The following is a 17,114-nucleotide window of genomic DNA, read 5'->3' on the forward strand; positions in this document are numbered from 1 at the left end:
GAATCTCGGTGTAATACTGCTTGCTTTTAGAACAGAATTTGAAAAGCTGGGTGCACAGCCAGAGATTTTAGCTAGTGAAGAACAGTATCAAAAAGATTTCATTAAAAGTTTCCACCTGAGACATGGCACATTGGTCTTGTCCCTGAGGACTACATTTTGGCAAGCCCTCGGTGTATGCTGCTGCTTTACAAATGCAACTACTTTTCCTGCACCCATTTTCATGTCAACGATATCTATTAATCTTACCTAAGTATTTTAAATTATTCTTCTGCTTTAAACTTTTTATTTTGTAGTTTTAATCTGAAAGAAAATATTTTTACCTCAGTTATCTACCCCATTTATAAGGGAGAAAGGATTCATTTGAACAGTGTTCTTAAGCTTTAGGCCAGAATAAAGACTGTCTGTGGGTTCCCCATTTATGTCCTTGTCAATCTCTTCTGGGAAGAAAGATAATATAGAAGAAGGAGTACCCAAAGAAAGAACATTATATAGAGATGCTTATGTATGTATCTGACTTCTTTATATCTGTATTTAACTTAATCTAGTAAACACTTATTAATCTTCAATAATGTGTGAGGACCTAGATTAGGCTTTTGGGACACAAACATAGATTGGGATACTCTATAGTCAGACAATGTACAATGGTACAGTTATAAGTACTATCATTTCTATAAAAGAACTAAGTACAAATTGCTGTAAGAGCTTGGAAGAGTGAGTGATGGATTATGCCCAGATAGGTTTTTGGAGCACAATAGAGTAGATAATATTTGAACTTTGTCTTGAAAGATGCATGGTATTTCACCAGACAGAGAAGTAGGGAAGGGCATTTCAGCCAAAAGGAACAGTGATTGAAGACAGAAAGATCAAAGTGTATGGTGTATTTAGGGACAGCATGCGTTGGAATGGGGTCTCGGAGAATGGAAGACTGGGCTGGAAAAGTATAACAGAGAATTCTTGGAGCTAGCTTGGAAGCTGGCTGTGCAGCCACTGAAGGGTCTCTATGAGCTATAGAGAAGGTCCTTGGAGAATTGGAATATAGTCCAATCTGTCCAAGATAATGAATTGCCACCATCTCTCTGTTTGTAAAGAAGAATTAAATTCAGTATTACTTTATCATTTTATTATTCTCTTTTGCTTTGCATATTCCTCTTGCTGATTCCTAATCATTTTGTTCATGGCAGTCTGTGTCTGTCTGGGGCATTGGGGGACGAGTAGAAATGACTGCTTCCAAGTTCATGGCAATTCAGCAGGCCCTTCAACCAGACTGGTTCCAGTGTCTCTCAGATGGAGAGGCATCTTTCGAGGAAGCAGCTTCCATAAAAAGGGCCAGAAAGTCTGTTGATCGATCGCTTCTATTCCTGGATAATTGTCTGCGGCTGCAGGAAGAGTCAGAGGTAAGGCTGCACCACCCACCACGTCTTTCTGTTTGAAGCTCTCATACTACCACCTTCTCTGCTCCTCCTCCTGCTTCTCACTTCCCCGCGTCTTTTACTCTCCTGTTTTCTTTTCCTGAACTGTAAGTATTCTGACTCTCTAGGATTCTGCCTTAGGCTCTCCACCCCACTTTGGATGTTTTCCCTGAGCAGCCTCCCCTTGGTTTTAATTGGTGAATAATTCTGAAATCACATGGGTAATCAAGCTCACTTGGCTTAGCTTCAGAATTACATCAAGTGGACTTCAGCTGGGTTCTAAGAATGCATCCCTCACGTGCGCCTCGAACTCAGTGGTAGCCAAACTCAGTATCTGATCTCCTCAGACCTGTTGTTTTTCTTTCTGTCTCTGTTCATAGCAGTCACCATGTTCTTCAGCCCAGAAATTTGTGTCTTTCAAGGCTCTTTTTTTATTTTTTATTTTTTTTATTTATTTATGATAGGCACACAGTGAGAGAGAGAGAGGCAGAGACACAGGCAGAGGGAGAAGCAGGCTCCATGCACCGGGAGCCCGATGTGGGATTCGATCCCGGGTCTCCAGGATCGCGCCCTGGGCCAAAGGCAGGCGCCAAACCGCTGCGCCACCCAGGGATCCCCAAGGCTCTTTTTTTAAAAGAAAATTTTATTTAAAATCAATTAAGTAAAAAAAATAAAAATAAAATAAAATAAAATCAATTAAGTAACATATGGTGTATTAGTAGTTTCAGGAGTAGAGTTTAGTGATTTATCAGTTGCACCCAGTGCTCATTTCATCCCATGCCCTCCTTAATGCCCTTTACCCAGTGACCCCATTCTGCCACCCACCTCCTCTCCAGCAACCCTCAGTTTGTTTCCTGTAGTTAAGAGTCTCGTATGTTTTGTCTCCCTCTGATTTCATCATATTTTATGTTTCCCTCCCTTTCCCTATGTTCATCTATTTTGTTTCTTAAATTCCACATTCAAGGCTCCTTTTAATACCCATTTAAAATCCAATTGTTTACTCCTTCTTGATTCTATCTCCTTAAATATATCTAGGATCTGCCCCACCTCCCCATCTTTCTTATCACCACCTTGAGGCATAACCTCCTCATCTCTTATGTAGACAATTATCCTTTAAAATAATTCTCTCTGTCTTTTCTCATTTCTATGCAATCCATCTTCAGCCCTGCTATCTGAGAGATCTTCTTAAAACACAAATAGGAGCCCATATCCACTTCCCTAAGAGAATTTAATGACTCTTTTTGTCAACTCTTTTGTGGCATGGATGGGCTGCTGTGACCTGGCCTCTGCATGCTCTTCCAGCCCAGTGCTTACTGCTGTTTCCTGTGGCTAACACCCTGGCCCCTCTGAGTTGCAGTTCCCTGCAATTGCAATTCCCTGCAGTTCCCTGAGGTGTTACCCTATTTCATCCTTCGGATGCTGTACAGGGACTTCTGTCTGGATTGTTTCTTTTCTTATCTCCAGCCATATTCCTTCTCTTGCTCCACATTGGCTCATCCCATTCCATTCATCGATCTAGGGAACTGTCTCTGACCCTTCCAGGAAGTTCTGTTCTTCCTTTGCTATCCCTTTAATTTGTATATGGCTGCACTATAGCTCCAGTTATAGCATAATGCAATGATTTCTTTACGTGTTTGTCTATATTAGATTGTGACTTCCTTAAACTCCATTTTTGAGTGTCTTTATTTTGTATCTCCATCACATAGCAGAATACCCTACATACGTAAGTCCTCAGTAAATGCTTGTTGATGGTGCTGGTTATAATGGGGTGGGGAGGATGAAACTGTGCCAGTAGCTCAGAGATCATGGTAGCAGAGTGAATGAAGCTCAGAAAGAATGCTGTCACTAGGAGAGACCAGAGCTGGTGAGAGAAGGGAAGGTGTGACCGAAGGGGAGAATTCAATGTTGAGATCATTTATGTGGAGTAATCCTGAGCAATGGTGACAAAGCATGTTGAGGTTGAGGAACATTGTTATCTTGAGTGTGCCAATAAAAAAATTTTAATTGGATAATTAAGTTAGTATACATAAAATGATTAGAAGAAACTTAGTTGTCATTCTGAATAGAACTCTCAATATCTGCAGTGAGAGTTCAGCGTGGGGACATTGGGACATTGCCGTGGGTCCTAATTGTTAGTGTTACTCACCAGCAATTGTTCCGCGCCAGTAATTATCATTGGAGGATGAGTAATGTTTACATGAGTAGAAAGGAGGACAGGGGGTATGACAGCATGATTATTAGAACTGCCGGATGAGCCTCAGGTCCCTCTTCCGTGCTAATCAGCCTTACCATTTCACATTATTGCTGTGTGTTGGTCCCTCTTTCTATCCCTATGATTATGCTGTTGTCTTGACATGATTATTTAGTACCGTCTCCCTTTACTCTTAAATGTGTCCCTTTTTTTTTTTGAAAGAGAACTTTTTATTACTTTTATATACAGAAAACTCAAGAACGCACACTTAATCCAATTTGGTGGCCAGTTCTTTAGCCTCTGCCTTTTTCAGGTTGACCACGTGAACCACTGACTTTGGGCCCAGGACGTTGCCTACCCAGTGACGGCAGATCTCATCATATCCGTCATTGTAATTGTTTCTGATAGCTTCCAGCAGCTTTGCCCGAGCTACTGTCTTCCGAGTTAACCTGTGTGAAGGCAACAGTGGTGCAGATTTCCTGTGGATCAGATGTCCCAGCCTAGTCTTCCCCCTGATAATGTAGTAGGGAACCCCCATCTTATGATATAGGACATGCAGGAAAAACAACCAGCTCAGTGGGATCCATAGCATGTGCAATCACTACCAGCTGAGAATTTCTGTTTTCCACCAAGATGGTGACAATATTCACCCCTGCTTGAAGGACAGGTGGCATGTTAGTGGGGACATCCTCTTTGCTGGCAGCTTTATTCTCAGCCCAGGCCAACAGTCTTTACTTCTCTTGCTTTGTCTCTGGTTGTGTTTGTGGGTCAGCCTAAGCAGTTGAGTAGCTGTTTGGCAGTCTCAGGCCAAGGTCTTGGGTGAACTGGTTAATTGTAGGAGGTATTTTCAGACATTTATAGAGAAAAGCCCTTTGCCGCTGCAGCTGGATGTAGTGGGGCCATTTGACAAAGCGGGTGAGGTCCCTGTTGGACTGGATTCCTGTTGAATGCCAAAATTCTTAGGCTTTTCTTCAAACAGGATCGACCACCTTGCCTCCTGCTTCATGACAGCGGGAGCTGGGGCCACCTTGTTCCCCTTAGCCTTCTTTCCTTTTGGCATCTTGGATGGCTGGTGGAGAGAGCACATGTGTTCCATTTTAGATAGTAAGTTGTATGATTATACTTCTTAGTCCGTGAAAAGGGGTTTCCCATATAGATAGGGCTGCGCCAGTCATGTAAAGGGGCAGGCCCATGAAACTTCCTGCTTTGTATGTCTGCATACATCTTTTCATTTTCCTATGATTTCTTCCTCTTTTACTCACTGGATCCTCCTATCCTGAATGCCCTTAAATACTGAAGCTCCTCAAGGTTCTAGTGTTGGCTTTCTTTTCTTCTCTATCTCCTAGGCCAAGGATGGCAAAGGGGTTTCATCCCAAGGTGCTTGGAGCTGTGCCTGGGTGCAGCAGGGAGAGAGTATCTGTCAGCTCTGTCTGCCGTGGGAAGTGGCAGCAGTGTGCCAGGTGTCTGCTGTTCTAGCCTGGGTAGTCACATTTGTATCACACATGTCCATAACTTTAGGTCCGTGTACTCAGCTGCTGATAACCTCAAACTCAGAATGCACAAAACAGAATGATTATCTTGTCTCATCCTCCACTATTTTCCTAGGATTCCCTGTCTTTGCTCTTCCCATTGTCTCTCCGGACCTCCAAAACAGGAGCCAGGAATCATCCTAGACTTTTTAACTTCTCCATGGCCAATTGGTCAAGTTTGTTGATTGTACCTTTTTTTGCTCTTTTAAAAAGATTTTATTCATTTATTTGAGAGAGTGAGCAAGCAGGGGAGAGAGAGAGAGCACAGGATGGGGGAGTGGCACAGGGAGAGGGAGGAGCAGACTCCCTGCTGAGCAGGGAGCCTGATAAGGGGCTCTATCCCAGGACCCCAGAATCATGACCTGAGCTGAAGGCAGACACTTAACCTACTGAGCCACCCAGGCGCCCCTGTTGATTATACCTTTTGATGAAGTTTCAGATCCGGGCTTTCCCCTTCTGCCACTGCTACTGCCTTAGCCCACGTCCTCTTTGTCTCTCACCTGAACTGTTAAATGTTAAACTTGCTTCCTACATATCCTCTAGCCATACTGCCTAAATCATACTCCACACAGCAGCCCAAGCATTCTTTCTGATTGTGACTCTCATGCTTAAATTGAGAAGTGGGATTCCCTGTTCACATTCCAGGCTTCCTTCCCATTCCTCTCTCCTACCAGAGAGCCACTGTTGATTTGCGTTTTTCCTTGCAAGCCTTACTTTTTAGTTGCATACACATAGTTTTTACATACATACATACTGTATGGAGTTTTCATTACATGAATATGATCAGATATGTGATCACAAACACATTCAGAAATGTGTTTATTTTTAATCAGTGATCTCTCAAAACTTGTCAATGCGTATATTTCTATATCTACTGCATTTAAAAAAAAAAAAAAGAAAACACCTGCATGGGAAGCCATACTATGAATGTATCATAATTCATTTAAGCCTTTATTGATGTCTGTTTTCCCGTTTTTCATCATTCTAAACATTTTGTAAATATATCTTGATGCATATGAATGAATATATTTGTAGGAGAGATTCTTAGAAGTGGAATTTTAGGACATAAAGATAAAAGCATTGTCATTTTGAGAAGTATTGTCTACCTGCCCTTCCTAGAAGCTGAACTAATTTTTACTCTTTTTAGTTACCAGAGTATGTGTCATTTCTATAACACTTTTACCTCTATGGCGTTGCTATCTTTTAATTATTTTGTCTAAGCAATGTGCAAAAGTGGTATCTAACTGCTTCCAGTTTGTGTTTTCTTGCTGGTGAGGTTGAGTTAGCTCTCCATATATGTACAGGGCATTCACATTTATTTTTCTGAAGTTTATAGTCACATATCTGCCCAGATTTCTATGGGGTTGTCATTTCCTTAGAAGATTTCTTGGAGGTTTCCTATAGTATAAGTATTTGTCTATTCCAACAAGCAGCAAACTCTCCTTTGCCTTTGTTGAGAGTATATTTCACTAGAGAAGTTTTGTACTCAAATAGGTTAGCCTTTTCTGGTAAGCTTTAGCTTGCTTAAGGAGGCCTTCCTTACCCCAAGATTATAAAAACTTGAATATATCTTTTTGATACTTGTGTAACTCTTGTATGTTTTAGATTAGCCATGTGGGATTTATTTTTGTGGGTGGTATGCAGTGTAGTTTTATTTATTTTTTTCCAAATGGATAGTCAGTTATCTCAACCACAAAGTTATCTCTAGCTCAGAGACTTGGAGGTTGCCTGAAGCAGGGCTAACAAATGAAAACTGATCCTTTTGTCCTTTCCCTCTCATACTTGCTCAGCCTGTGTTTAATTTAATCTAAGCTCAAACATGACTCCACGTGTTGATCAGTTTCTCCTCAGTCTTTTCTCACCTATCTGAGTGGCTTTCAATTGTGTTTTTTGGAGCCCTAGAGGTTCTCGGGGAGGAGAGAGCCCCATCCCCTTTTCATGTTTCAACTGTAGCAGCTGCACTGAGATCTCTGCCATGTGAAGTTCATTTAAACAAAGGTCTCTACTACTGGAAACAGTTAAAAGCATTCAGTCCTTTCTTCCCTTAGGTCCTTCAGAAAAGTACCGTCATCGGAGTGATTGAAGGTGGAGATGTGATGGAGGAGAGACTGAGGTCAGCACGAGAGACAGCCAAGCGTCCCGTAGGTGGCTTCCTTCTGGATGGCTTTCAAGGGAATCCGGCAACCTTGGAAACTAGACTGTACTTGCTGTCATCGGTCACTGCAGAACTGCCGGAGGACAAGCCAAGGCTAGTGTTCAGTTAGGATGCAGGCCACACCTTGTGGGCTGCAGAGCAGGAGTGCTGGTGATTGTGTATTATGTGGAGTCTCTACACTGGGCATGTCTTTTGATGATCTGATTATGTCCTTTCTGTGCAGAGTCTGCTAAGGCAGACTCAGGGGAGAGTTTCCATCACAGATGTCCTGCCTTTGATTTCACAACATAGATGAGTGCAATTGCTGTGTGAATTAGTTTATTTGATCCTCATAAGTGAGGGCAAGTGTTATACTGTTTCCCCTCATTTTTGTGCCAAATGCCAATTTTATTCTTTATTCATTTTAACATGGTGCCTGGGAACAGGTGTAAAGTCATGTGGAACTCTAGCCTTAATCAAGGAAAGCTGAGGACAGATCTGGGGTGCCCAGCAAAGTGAAGGTGGGCAGTAGTAATAATAAGGATGTTGAGGGGGATCCCTGGGTGGTGCAGCGGTTTAGCGCCTGCCTTTGGCCCAGGGCGCGATCCTGGAGACCCGGGATCGAATCCCATGTCGGGCTCCCAGTGCATGGAGCCTGCTTCTCCCTCTGCCTGTGTCTCTGCCTCTCTCTCTCACTGTGTGCCTATCATAAATAAATAAAATAAAAAAAAAAAAAAAAAAAAAAGGATGTTGAGGAAGTTCTTAGATTTGAGGCAGGTAGTTAAGTCACTTTTTGAAATCAAGAGGACTGGCAACATTGACGGAACCGGTTCTTTCCTTATACACAAGATTCACTATGTACTTACTGGTGTAGAGAAATGATATGCAAGATTCAGAGCTCAAAACCCCAAAGTTCTGAATGCACCGATGTCTTATTAGACTACCCACGTTTTTCTTTTTTTCCTTTTCTTTTTTTGTTTTCAATCCTTAGTTTTTCATCCAACTTGGTATGAATATTCTTGCTTTTTTCGTATAGCTCTATCAAGAAGTTTGGTTATAGAATGCTACTTTATGCCCTCTGTTTAGATGCTGTATAGTATATGTCAATTTTACCACTTAAAAAAAAATCCAGGTATAACTTGCAATAAAATGTATGAATCTTATGTAAAGTTTAATGAATTTTTACGTACATATGTAACCCTGTAAACATCAGTCAGAATAGGCTACTTCCAGCAGCACTTGGTCCACAGTTTTGACCTAGCTCTCCTGTGTCCTTTGCTCCCCTTCCTGTGCTGATTTTGTTCTGGTGCAGATAACAGTTCAGCACTAGTGTTTCTAGTCATTTTCTGGACTTCTTTGAGCTAAGTACTCACAGATGTCTGTTACTGGATTTGAGGGCTGGGATTGTTTTCATTCTCTATGTGCACAGAAATGCCAGCTTCAGTTGGAGAGGACTTCTAAAACATTACATTAGTTGAAGGAAACTGTAGTCAGAAAAGCCGGCATCTATTTAAGTGTTCTGGTTGTTTAATATTACATAAGCCTTTTTTGGACTTCTCCTAGAAATCAGGGAGTCTGTAAGCTTTTCTCTGCCAGTTCATAAAAGGGACTATGGGTAGAAAAACAAACATAAAAAAAAAAAAAAATAGCAGCCAGCCAGCCAGCCAGCCAGCCCTGATCTAGAGCACCTCCCCTTCTTGTTTCAGTGGCAAAACCTAGTTGAGTGGCATGATCACTCCCAGAATGCCTTACCTATTACCTCTGAAAATACCATCTCGTTCCACCATGCAGACTTTTTATTAGTGGAGAAAATAAAAGAAGAATAAAGAAAGCCAAGTAGTCTCAGATCTTACGGGCAGAGTTGAAATTCTGAGAGCTAGAGTTGCTTTGTAACTGAATCTATGAAGACTACAGTAGATAAAAAAATGTCTTTCTTTGAACCAATTATAAAAAAGAATTCCTAGGCAAAATACAGTTAAAACATGGAAAGTTTTGAAGGGGGAAATAAAGCACACAGCTTTGCACTCTTTTAAAAAATTTTTTTTTTTAATTTGACATATAGTTGACATATAGCTTTGTACCCTCAAAAAAAATCTGTGTAGTGACAGGCTATAAAGTTCAGTTGAAGACTAGAGGTTGTTTAGAAGGAATGGGAGGGGAAAGGAAACTACGTTGAACTTCTCTTTGGGACCCAAAACTCCACTGTTTGCTTTTTCAAATATCTCCTTAATCTTCACAACAAATCTTTGAGGTCTGTATTACTGCTCTTGTTTCTAAGATTAGAAAACTAAAACCCAGAGTGGTTAAGAAACCTTCCCAAAGTAGCACAATAAGAGCCCAGGTCTCTCTGCTGCCAAAATCTCATGTTCTTTCTACCATACCTTATTATCTGTTATGTGCCATGCAACTGTGATTGGTGGGCTTTGTTATTACTGCTTTTTAAAAAATATTTTATTTATTTATTTATTTGAGAGAAAGAGAGCATGAACAGGGGGAGGGGCAGGGAAACCGGGGAAGAGGGAGAAGCAGACTCCCCGCTGAGCATAGAGCCCAACTCAGGGCTGGATCCCAGGATCCTGAGATCATGACTTGAGCCAAAATCAGAAGCTTGGCCAACTGAGCCACCCAGGCACCCTCATTATTACTACTTTTAATGCTCTCTGGAAAGTCTCTGCTTCTGTTCCTGGCATTGTCCTCATGTCACTGTTGTTACTTGTTCTTTCTTGTATAGGCTTATCTGTGGAGTCAGCCGGCCAGATGAGGTGCTCGAGTGTATTGAAAGGGGAGTGGACATATTTGAGAGTTTTTTCCCTTATCAAGTGACAGAGCGGGGATGTGCCCTGACTTTCAGCTTTGATTACCAGCCGAACCCTGAAGAGACACGTAGGTCTTCCGAAGTTAGTCTCGGTGTTATCTTCAAGTTTCTTCTATTTCCGTTTCATTATTGCCTTGAGTCACAAGCCAGAAATATGTGCATACTATAACACCAGCCTTTTATAAAACTACATGTTTATTTGTTGTCTATGCTCTAGCATGTCGGCACACAACACTGGTACTTAGTGCTATACCTGTAGCTCATCAATACTAGGAAGTGATTTTATGGTGAGCAGAACCAAGAAAAACAACCCTTTCTATTAACAATATGAAAAAAGAACATTCAGAGTAAATAGTGATGCAAGTCTAAGAACAGAACACCTTTGAACTACTTAGTAAAAGTTAATTCAGTTTTTCACAAAAGAGCTCTTGCCTGCTTTTTGCAAACCACATGCTATCAAAATACAGAGAGTCTCACCCCTTCTGATCCTAGTGTTACTTTTGCTTTTTTTTTTTTTTTAAAGATTTTACTTATTTATTCATGAGACACACACACACACACACACACACACACACACACACACACACAGAGGGAGAGAGGCAGAGACACAGGCAGAGGGAGAAGCAAGCTCCATGCAGGGAGCCTGACGCAGGACTCGATCCCGGGTCCCCAGGATCATGCCCTGGGCTGAAGGCAGTGTTAAACCACTGAGCCACCCAGGCTGCCCTACTTTTGCTTTTATGGGCCGTTTATTTATTTGTTTGTTTATTTCACAAAGAGGTAGGAGAGGTGTTTTCCTCTGCTAATATTGCTTTTCTTGTATTGCTTATTCCGAAGTCAAGAAAATCAGTCTCAAAGTGTGACATTTAATTGACAGTAGGAAAAGAATTGGGATATGAGCTTTGGGCTGGGATCCCTTAGAGCATCTAGCCAGTTTTTCTGGAGAACATTTGCACGCCCAGTCTGCCCTCTGGCCTTCACAGGTGTGCTTTCCTTTCCTGCTTCCTGTTGTCCTTGGAACTCTTTATTCCGCCGGCCCTACGTATAACTTGGGCCAGAGGCTTCCTTAAAGATTCATTTTATTCCCCACAAGTTATTAAAATTTCATCCAGAAGATGTTACAGTTTTTGTAAAGCCCCCTAACCATCAATCTAAATTGAATTACTTCTGGAAACAAAATCAGATTGGTCAGATTCTTATATATAGGAGGTCAGTTTTGCTGTCCTTTAAATTGACCAGAATATAATGTACAAGAATAAAAAAGCATACCACAAACACTGTAAATGTTCATTTATAAGCTTACTTATTTCCACAAGGACTTGGATAACTGTTAGTCATTCTGTACTGTGAATATTTAAAACTTAACAACCTGATATTGAGTTCTCCGGAATAAACAAATTCCTTTTTGGCTAGAGAAAGCTGTTTTCTTCATGATTAGGAAAACTGAAATAGTTTGAACATTTTCCATTAGAGTAGTATTGTTAATCATATTTGTGTGTATATATGTGGTAAATTAAAATCTTTTGCCAATTACAAAGTGAAAATTACAAAAGAATAAGTTGCCAAATACAGGAACCAATATAGTTCTCCCTACTGACAAGGATTTTCCAAAAAGCCAGGGCATTATTGTGGTTTCCCACGTCAGCATGCAAATTCATGGCAGCAAAGTTAAAACAGCCCAGTGCTCAATGCTCAGGTCACGTCTCTTTTTCCTTTGATCAGGACAAAATTCCTTCTTAGGACTGTCTGCCCATTCTCTTTGGGCCGACCCTGAGTTTGTTATTACTCCTTCCCAATAATACTTCTCTACTTGCCCCTGTTCAAGACAGCTGGCTCTTTGCATAGTAATTGGTGTATCCCATATATATCAGAAGTGTTCTTTCTTAAAGAGTTCAAGGGAACAACCCAAGTCCCCATTTAGTTCTGGATAATCTGAGTTCCCTGGAGGCTAGGGTCTCCAAATAGAATACATAAATTAAAACCATATTCTTCTTTTTTAAAAAAAAAACAACAACAACATATTCTTCTTTTAATCTATTTGGAACATAAGCAGTTACAAAGCACAATTAATTTGCCTGTAATGATGATAAGGCATAACTCCGATATACACACACAAATTTATTTGTCTCTCAAACACACACACACACACACTCTTACACTCTCAACTGTTGTTTTTTTTTTTTTTTTTTTTTTTTAAGATTTTATTTATTCATGAGAGACACACACAGAGAGAGAGGCAGAGACATAGGCAGAGGGAGAAGCAAGCTCCATGCAGGGAGCCTGACATGGTACTCGATCCCGGGTCTCCGGGATCAGATCTTGGACTGAAGGCGACGCTAAGCTGCTGAGCCACCCGGGCTGCCCTCTCAACTATTTTCTTAAAAAAACTCCTTGACAGTAAGATTATATATTATGTACTTGTAACCATAATTTGCTTAGACATTGTTGAATCTCCCAAATCGTGATATTATGGAGAATATGTCAGTGATCATCTTGGTCCATATTACTACTTTTCTGGTGTCATTTCCTTAGGATAAATTCTTATGAGTGGAATGACAGGGTCAAAGAGCATAAAATGTATGTAAAATAATCTCCCAAAAGCCAGTCTTTATCTGATTCTCATTCAAGACTTTTTATTCGTTTGTCCTCCAGTATTACAACAAAATGGGACACAGGAAGAAATAAAATATGTGGATCAGACAAAGAAAATTAAAACAACCAGTTGCAACCAAGAAATGACATCATTTGAAATTAATCTGAAGGAAAAAAAGTAAGGAATTTTTTTAGATTTTGATATCTGACTTTGTAATTTCAGTCTGTTTTAAAAGTTTATGTAACTGTTCCCTTTTCAGTTTATGACTTCATAAAATATTTATAGTTGAATATTATTTGGGCCTTCTTAAATTCAGTTCCAGCAACTCTTTTTTTCTGCAGATGAATTTGTGTACTTTGTCTTGTCAGAAAACCAAGGCTAGATAACTGTTGTTTTAGAAGGACTGTCAGAAAGATTAGACCAAATCCATTGTCTGGTGTCTTTTACTCTTTCCGATTACTTTAAATAATGTCAGAGCAAAATAAAGATTTCAAGATAAAAAAGTGTTTCAATTCTAAGGAATTTAAGTTATCTTAGTTATATACAGGTTATAAATCTTAATAAAATATTTTCCTCTGTAAAGAATGAAGTAAGAAATCTTGTAACTTTGTATTTGGCCCAAAGTAGTAATTATTAGTGAGCCACTGAGTGGATTTTCTGTGAGTTTGGTATTCTCACTTTTGTGCTGGAGTGTTTTTGACTCACTCGAGTGAGTTGTGAGCTGGGCATCATACCTAGGCACGGTAGCTCTGGAGCCCTTCCTCTCGACCCCCCCCCCCCCCCCCCCCCCCCGCCAGGTAAGTCTTCGTTGGGAAATGACAATAAAAATGCCTGTCTTCAAAGATGGTTGCAGAGATTAAGTGAGACAGTGTATGTCCAAGTGCTTTGCAAATCACGAAAAGCTCTGCAAGTAGAAGGCTGTACCATGTCTTCTATACTAGTTCTGGTGGCGAGTGGGAGAAGTGTGTCATTCATCAGAACAGCATTTACTGCCATGGTGTGCCATTCCAGTGTGACTAACGAAGCTCAGCATGCGGGAGTGACCACGTGACTCTCTTGCTGCTCTTGTGTAAGCCTCAGTCCAGGAGGTTATGTCTGTCAGGGGAAGACTCCCGAATCTCCTGACTCGTTTGTGCTCTAGGTTAACTTTTCACCACACTGTCATCCTAAGCAGGTGACCAGCGCCACATTTGCCAGTGATGTTATTAATTATTGGTTATGTACCCACAGAATAAATAGAGAGCCTAGGCTGTGGGTTTCTCGTATTCCCTATTTTCTGGAATATCACTGAAACTTCTTTTCTCAGGTACCAGGAGGACTTTGATCCACTTGTGAGAGGGTGTTCCTGTTACTGCTGTAAGAATCATACTCGTGCGTACATCCACCATCTGCTGGTGACCAACGAACTGTTGGCTGGGGTCCTGCTTATGATGCACAACTTTGAGCACTATTTTGGATTTTTCCACTCCATCCGGGAAGCACTAAAAAGCGACAGACTGGCACAGTTGAAAGAGCTCATCTGCAGGCAAGCATCTTGAGACCTGGCATACGCAAGTCTGACTCTTCACACTGAGCCTGTCCCACTGTTGTAATGTGGGAAGAAGGGAACAAGAGATGATCTTAGCTTTAATCATTTATATTTGAGAATAACATCTGCTCAAATAAGGAACGTTTATACCAGACTCTGCCCACATGAGGCAAAAGAGATTTCTTCTAAGGATTTAAGTGACCCCCCACTGATAGAAAAAATTGAACCATGACCTTTAATATTTCAGTGCTAACTCTTATAGTCAATGGAGATTCGTTTAGTCAAAGACAAAAGCTTTAGTTGTGAAGAGACAGCCTTGAAGCAGGGGTGATGAGATTGTGTGGGTTTGCTGAGTTGGATTAGAGCTTGGAAAGAGATGAATGGTCATGAGCAGCATGACTTCTGTAGACACATGGCTGTTGACTGTAAAAGGAACCTGGCTGATTTAAGAGTTTCCTAGTTTTAATCCTTATATTCTCAGGATTGTCTTGGACACTTCTGCTTTCCAATTGCTCACTGCTGCTGTCAGTCAGAAAAGGCTCTTGTGACTTACCCAGACTCGCATCTTCATGGAATATGGGGCTCACTTGATGTTCCTGTGTTCAGTTGGCCTTCATTTGACCACATGACCTGTGTGTGACTTGACTCCCGAGAGCCCATCCAATTGCCTGTTATGAGCTGCAAGTTTGCCTAGACGCTTTCGTCCGGTCGTGCAGATCCATGGTGGTCTGCCCTTCAGGCTCATTAATAGTCTAAGCACATAATAACTATAGCCCCATCACTTGGGGAGATTCATTCACCATGTGTTCACTTGGACGGAGCCCTGGCCTGGCAATTGGAAGACTGGGTTTCAGCTCTACTCAGCTGTGACACCCGGGCAAATCACTTAACCTCTCCGTGCCGATTTCCTCCTGAACAGACAGGGACAGGCATGGTGGGTAGGACTACATGAACTTCCAAGATTCTGTATAGCTGTAATGTGCGGGGGGCGGGGGGCCGGGGCGGATAAAAAACTTTAGTCGTAGCCTCCTTGTGTCCTTGTTTACTGATCACTGTTGGCCTGGTGAAAAATGCAGTGGTGCCAGGAATCAGGCAACAGTAGAGATATTTGAGAGCCTAGAAAGAGGTTTGGCCTGTGAATTTTGAAGTGGTTGGTGAATTAGCACCAGCAGATCCTGAGGCTGGGAAGACCTTCCTGGATCACCTCTGATTCTATGAATTTTTTCTGCTCTCACCAAAGAAGTGACACACATGTTGATAGTGTGACAGGTGATTCTTATTTTCTTTGGGCTTTTCTATGTTTGTCATGTTTTCTGTAAGACTTCATACATAAGTTTTTGTAAAAACAACCAACAGAACCAAAAAAATGCCTTTGTTTTTTTTAGGAGCATGTAATATATTTGTTTTGCATTCTTAGGCTATGTCTTTCTGTCTGGTCATTTCAGTGGGGATTACTGAACATTGTTTTTAATTATTATGGGGTTGCTATATTTTTATGTGTTAGGTATCTATATGTTTTTCTTTTCTTGATGGTTTAGGTATGTCCATGACATTCCTATAATCTCTCCTCCATGAATGGCAAGGGTAGTTATGAAAGAGTTTCTGCTCTCAAGGATCTGCTTGCTTTGAAATAAATTGGATTAGATTTGTTCATATGTTTATATTCCTGTTCAACGCTAAATCCATTGTTGGAGGAGTATTAATATCCCAGAATCCATATAAAATTTATGAGTTTTATTTATGTTCAAAACACTGAACAATGTTCTGCTCAACATTGTTCATTTTTATGGGTCTTTTTCTTATTAGCACATTTGAAAAAAAATGTTTTTTTTCCTTTAATGTAAGCCTATTAAAGTCGATAGCCAATAAACATTTTTAATTAAAAAAATATACTGTCTTGTTTCCTGTAAATAGTAGCGAGTCTATTAAACAAACTATTAAATTTCCATGGTACTAACAATGTTCTCCATTGGAAGAGAATTTTTTCCTACATTTATTTCATCTGTGGTCATTGTTTTAAGTGCACTCACACTAAATGCAGAACCCAAGGAGATTCAGCAATGTACCTGTGTCTCTAAATTATAGAAATAGGGGCCTTAAGGCCATGTTAGCATATAATAAAAATAATAATAACCATAACCTATGGAGAGCATTTTTAATGTACCAGGCACCTTAGTAAACATTTTCCATATAGATCTCATTGACCCTCAGAGCGTGGTTATGAGGTGAGGTGTTGTTATTATTCCTTTGTTAAGCACTGAGTTTCAGGAAGGTTGAGGAGCCTGCCTGAGGGCCTACCAGAACTCCTGGAAGGCTGAGTAGTTTGCCTAAGGGCCTACCACTAGTCAGCTAAACTTTAGCTAGCTGCATCTGCAACTACTAAAACTCTGCAGTTAACCATTGCACTAAATAGCCTCTTGTGACTTGCCCCTGGGTTGAAAGGTGCTAAGAGAAGGGAGGAGAAGATATAAGCACCACGTGACCCTGAGGTGTGGGGTGCTTCTGGAGCTTCACTGCAGCTCTGCCGCCTGGCGCCCACTCCAACAGGGAATGGCTGGCCCTGGCATGTGTAGCCCACAGTTCCCTGCTGGCACCTGTTAGGTGCTCAACATGAGTTGCCATCCCACATCCCCCAGTTTCTCCCACCCCCAGTCTGGGGACTATAATCACACTCTGCGTGGTGGTGAAAGGGTTGAGGTCTGTAGTCAGTTCAAGTGGACTCAGGGAATCAGTGGGAGGTGCCCTAAATGCCTTGAGGGAGCGATACTTTATTATTCTCTGGGAATAAAGGGAAAAGATTCTTCTAAAATATTTTTTGAGCCAAAGACTTGCGTAATTAAAGCATTTTCATAAAAATTTCAAACAAAGACCATCAAAAGGTCAAGATTAGAGTGTAAGCAACTATCTTATCCAGG

The 17,114-nt window shown here is 41.0% G+C and overlaps 1 protein-coding gene across 4 annotated transcripts in view; it reads left to right on the plus strand.

Annotated features, from left to right (window-relative positions):
• Positions 1–17,114, plus strand: part of QTRT2 (queuine tRNA-ribosyltransferase accessory subunit 2) — a 144,593-nt gene that overhangs the window by 8,579 nt on the left and 118,900 nt on the right. For 3 of the 4 annotated variants that reach the window (XR_005383334.1, XM_038582864.1, XM_038582863.1), the window contains exons 6-10: positions 1,182–1,394; positions 7,178–7,377; positions 9,995–10,146; positions 12,731–12,848; positions 13,978–14,196. Coding sequence is in view for 3 of the 4 variants with exons in the window: in XM_038582864.1 (XP_038438792.1) it covers positions 1,182–1,394; positions 7,178–7,377; positions 9,995–10,146; positions 12,731–12,848; positions 13,978–14,196 (902 nt within the window). In the remaining variant the exon portion in view is untranslated. Of the gene's footprint in view, positions 1–1,181; positions 1,395–7,177; positions 7,378–9,994; positions 10,147–12,730; positions 12,849–13,977; positions 16,088–17,114 lie in introns of those variants that run through there. The other variant, XM_038582865.1, reaches the window with a different exon arrangement.

This window comes from Canis lupus, chromosome 33 (genome assembly GCF_011100685.1).
Source record: "Canis lupus familiaris isolate Mischka breed German Shepherd chromosome 33, alternate assembly UU_Cfam_GSD_1.0, whole genome shotgun sequence".
In the NCBI taxonomy this organism is placed as follows: domain Eukaryota; kingdom Metazoa; phylum Chordata; class Mammalia; order Carnivora; family Canidae; genus Canis; species Canis lupus.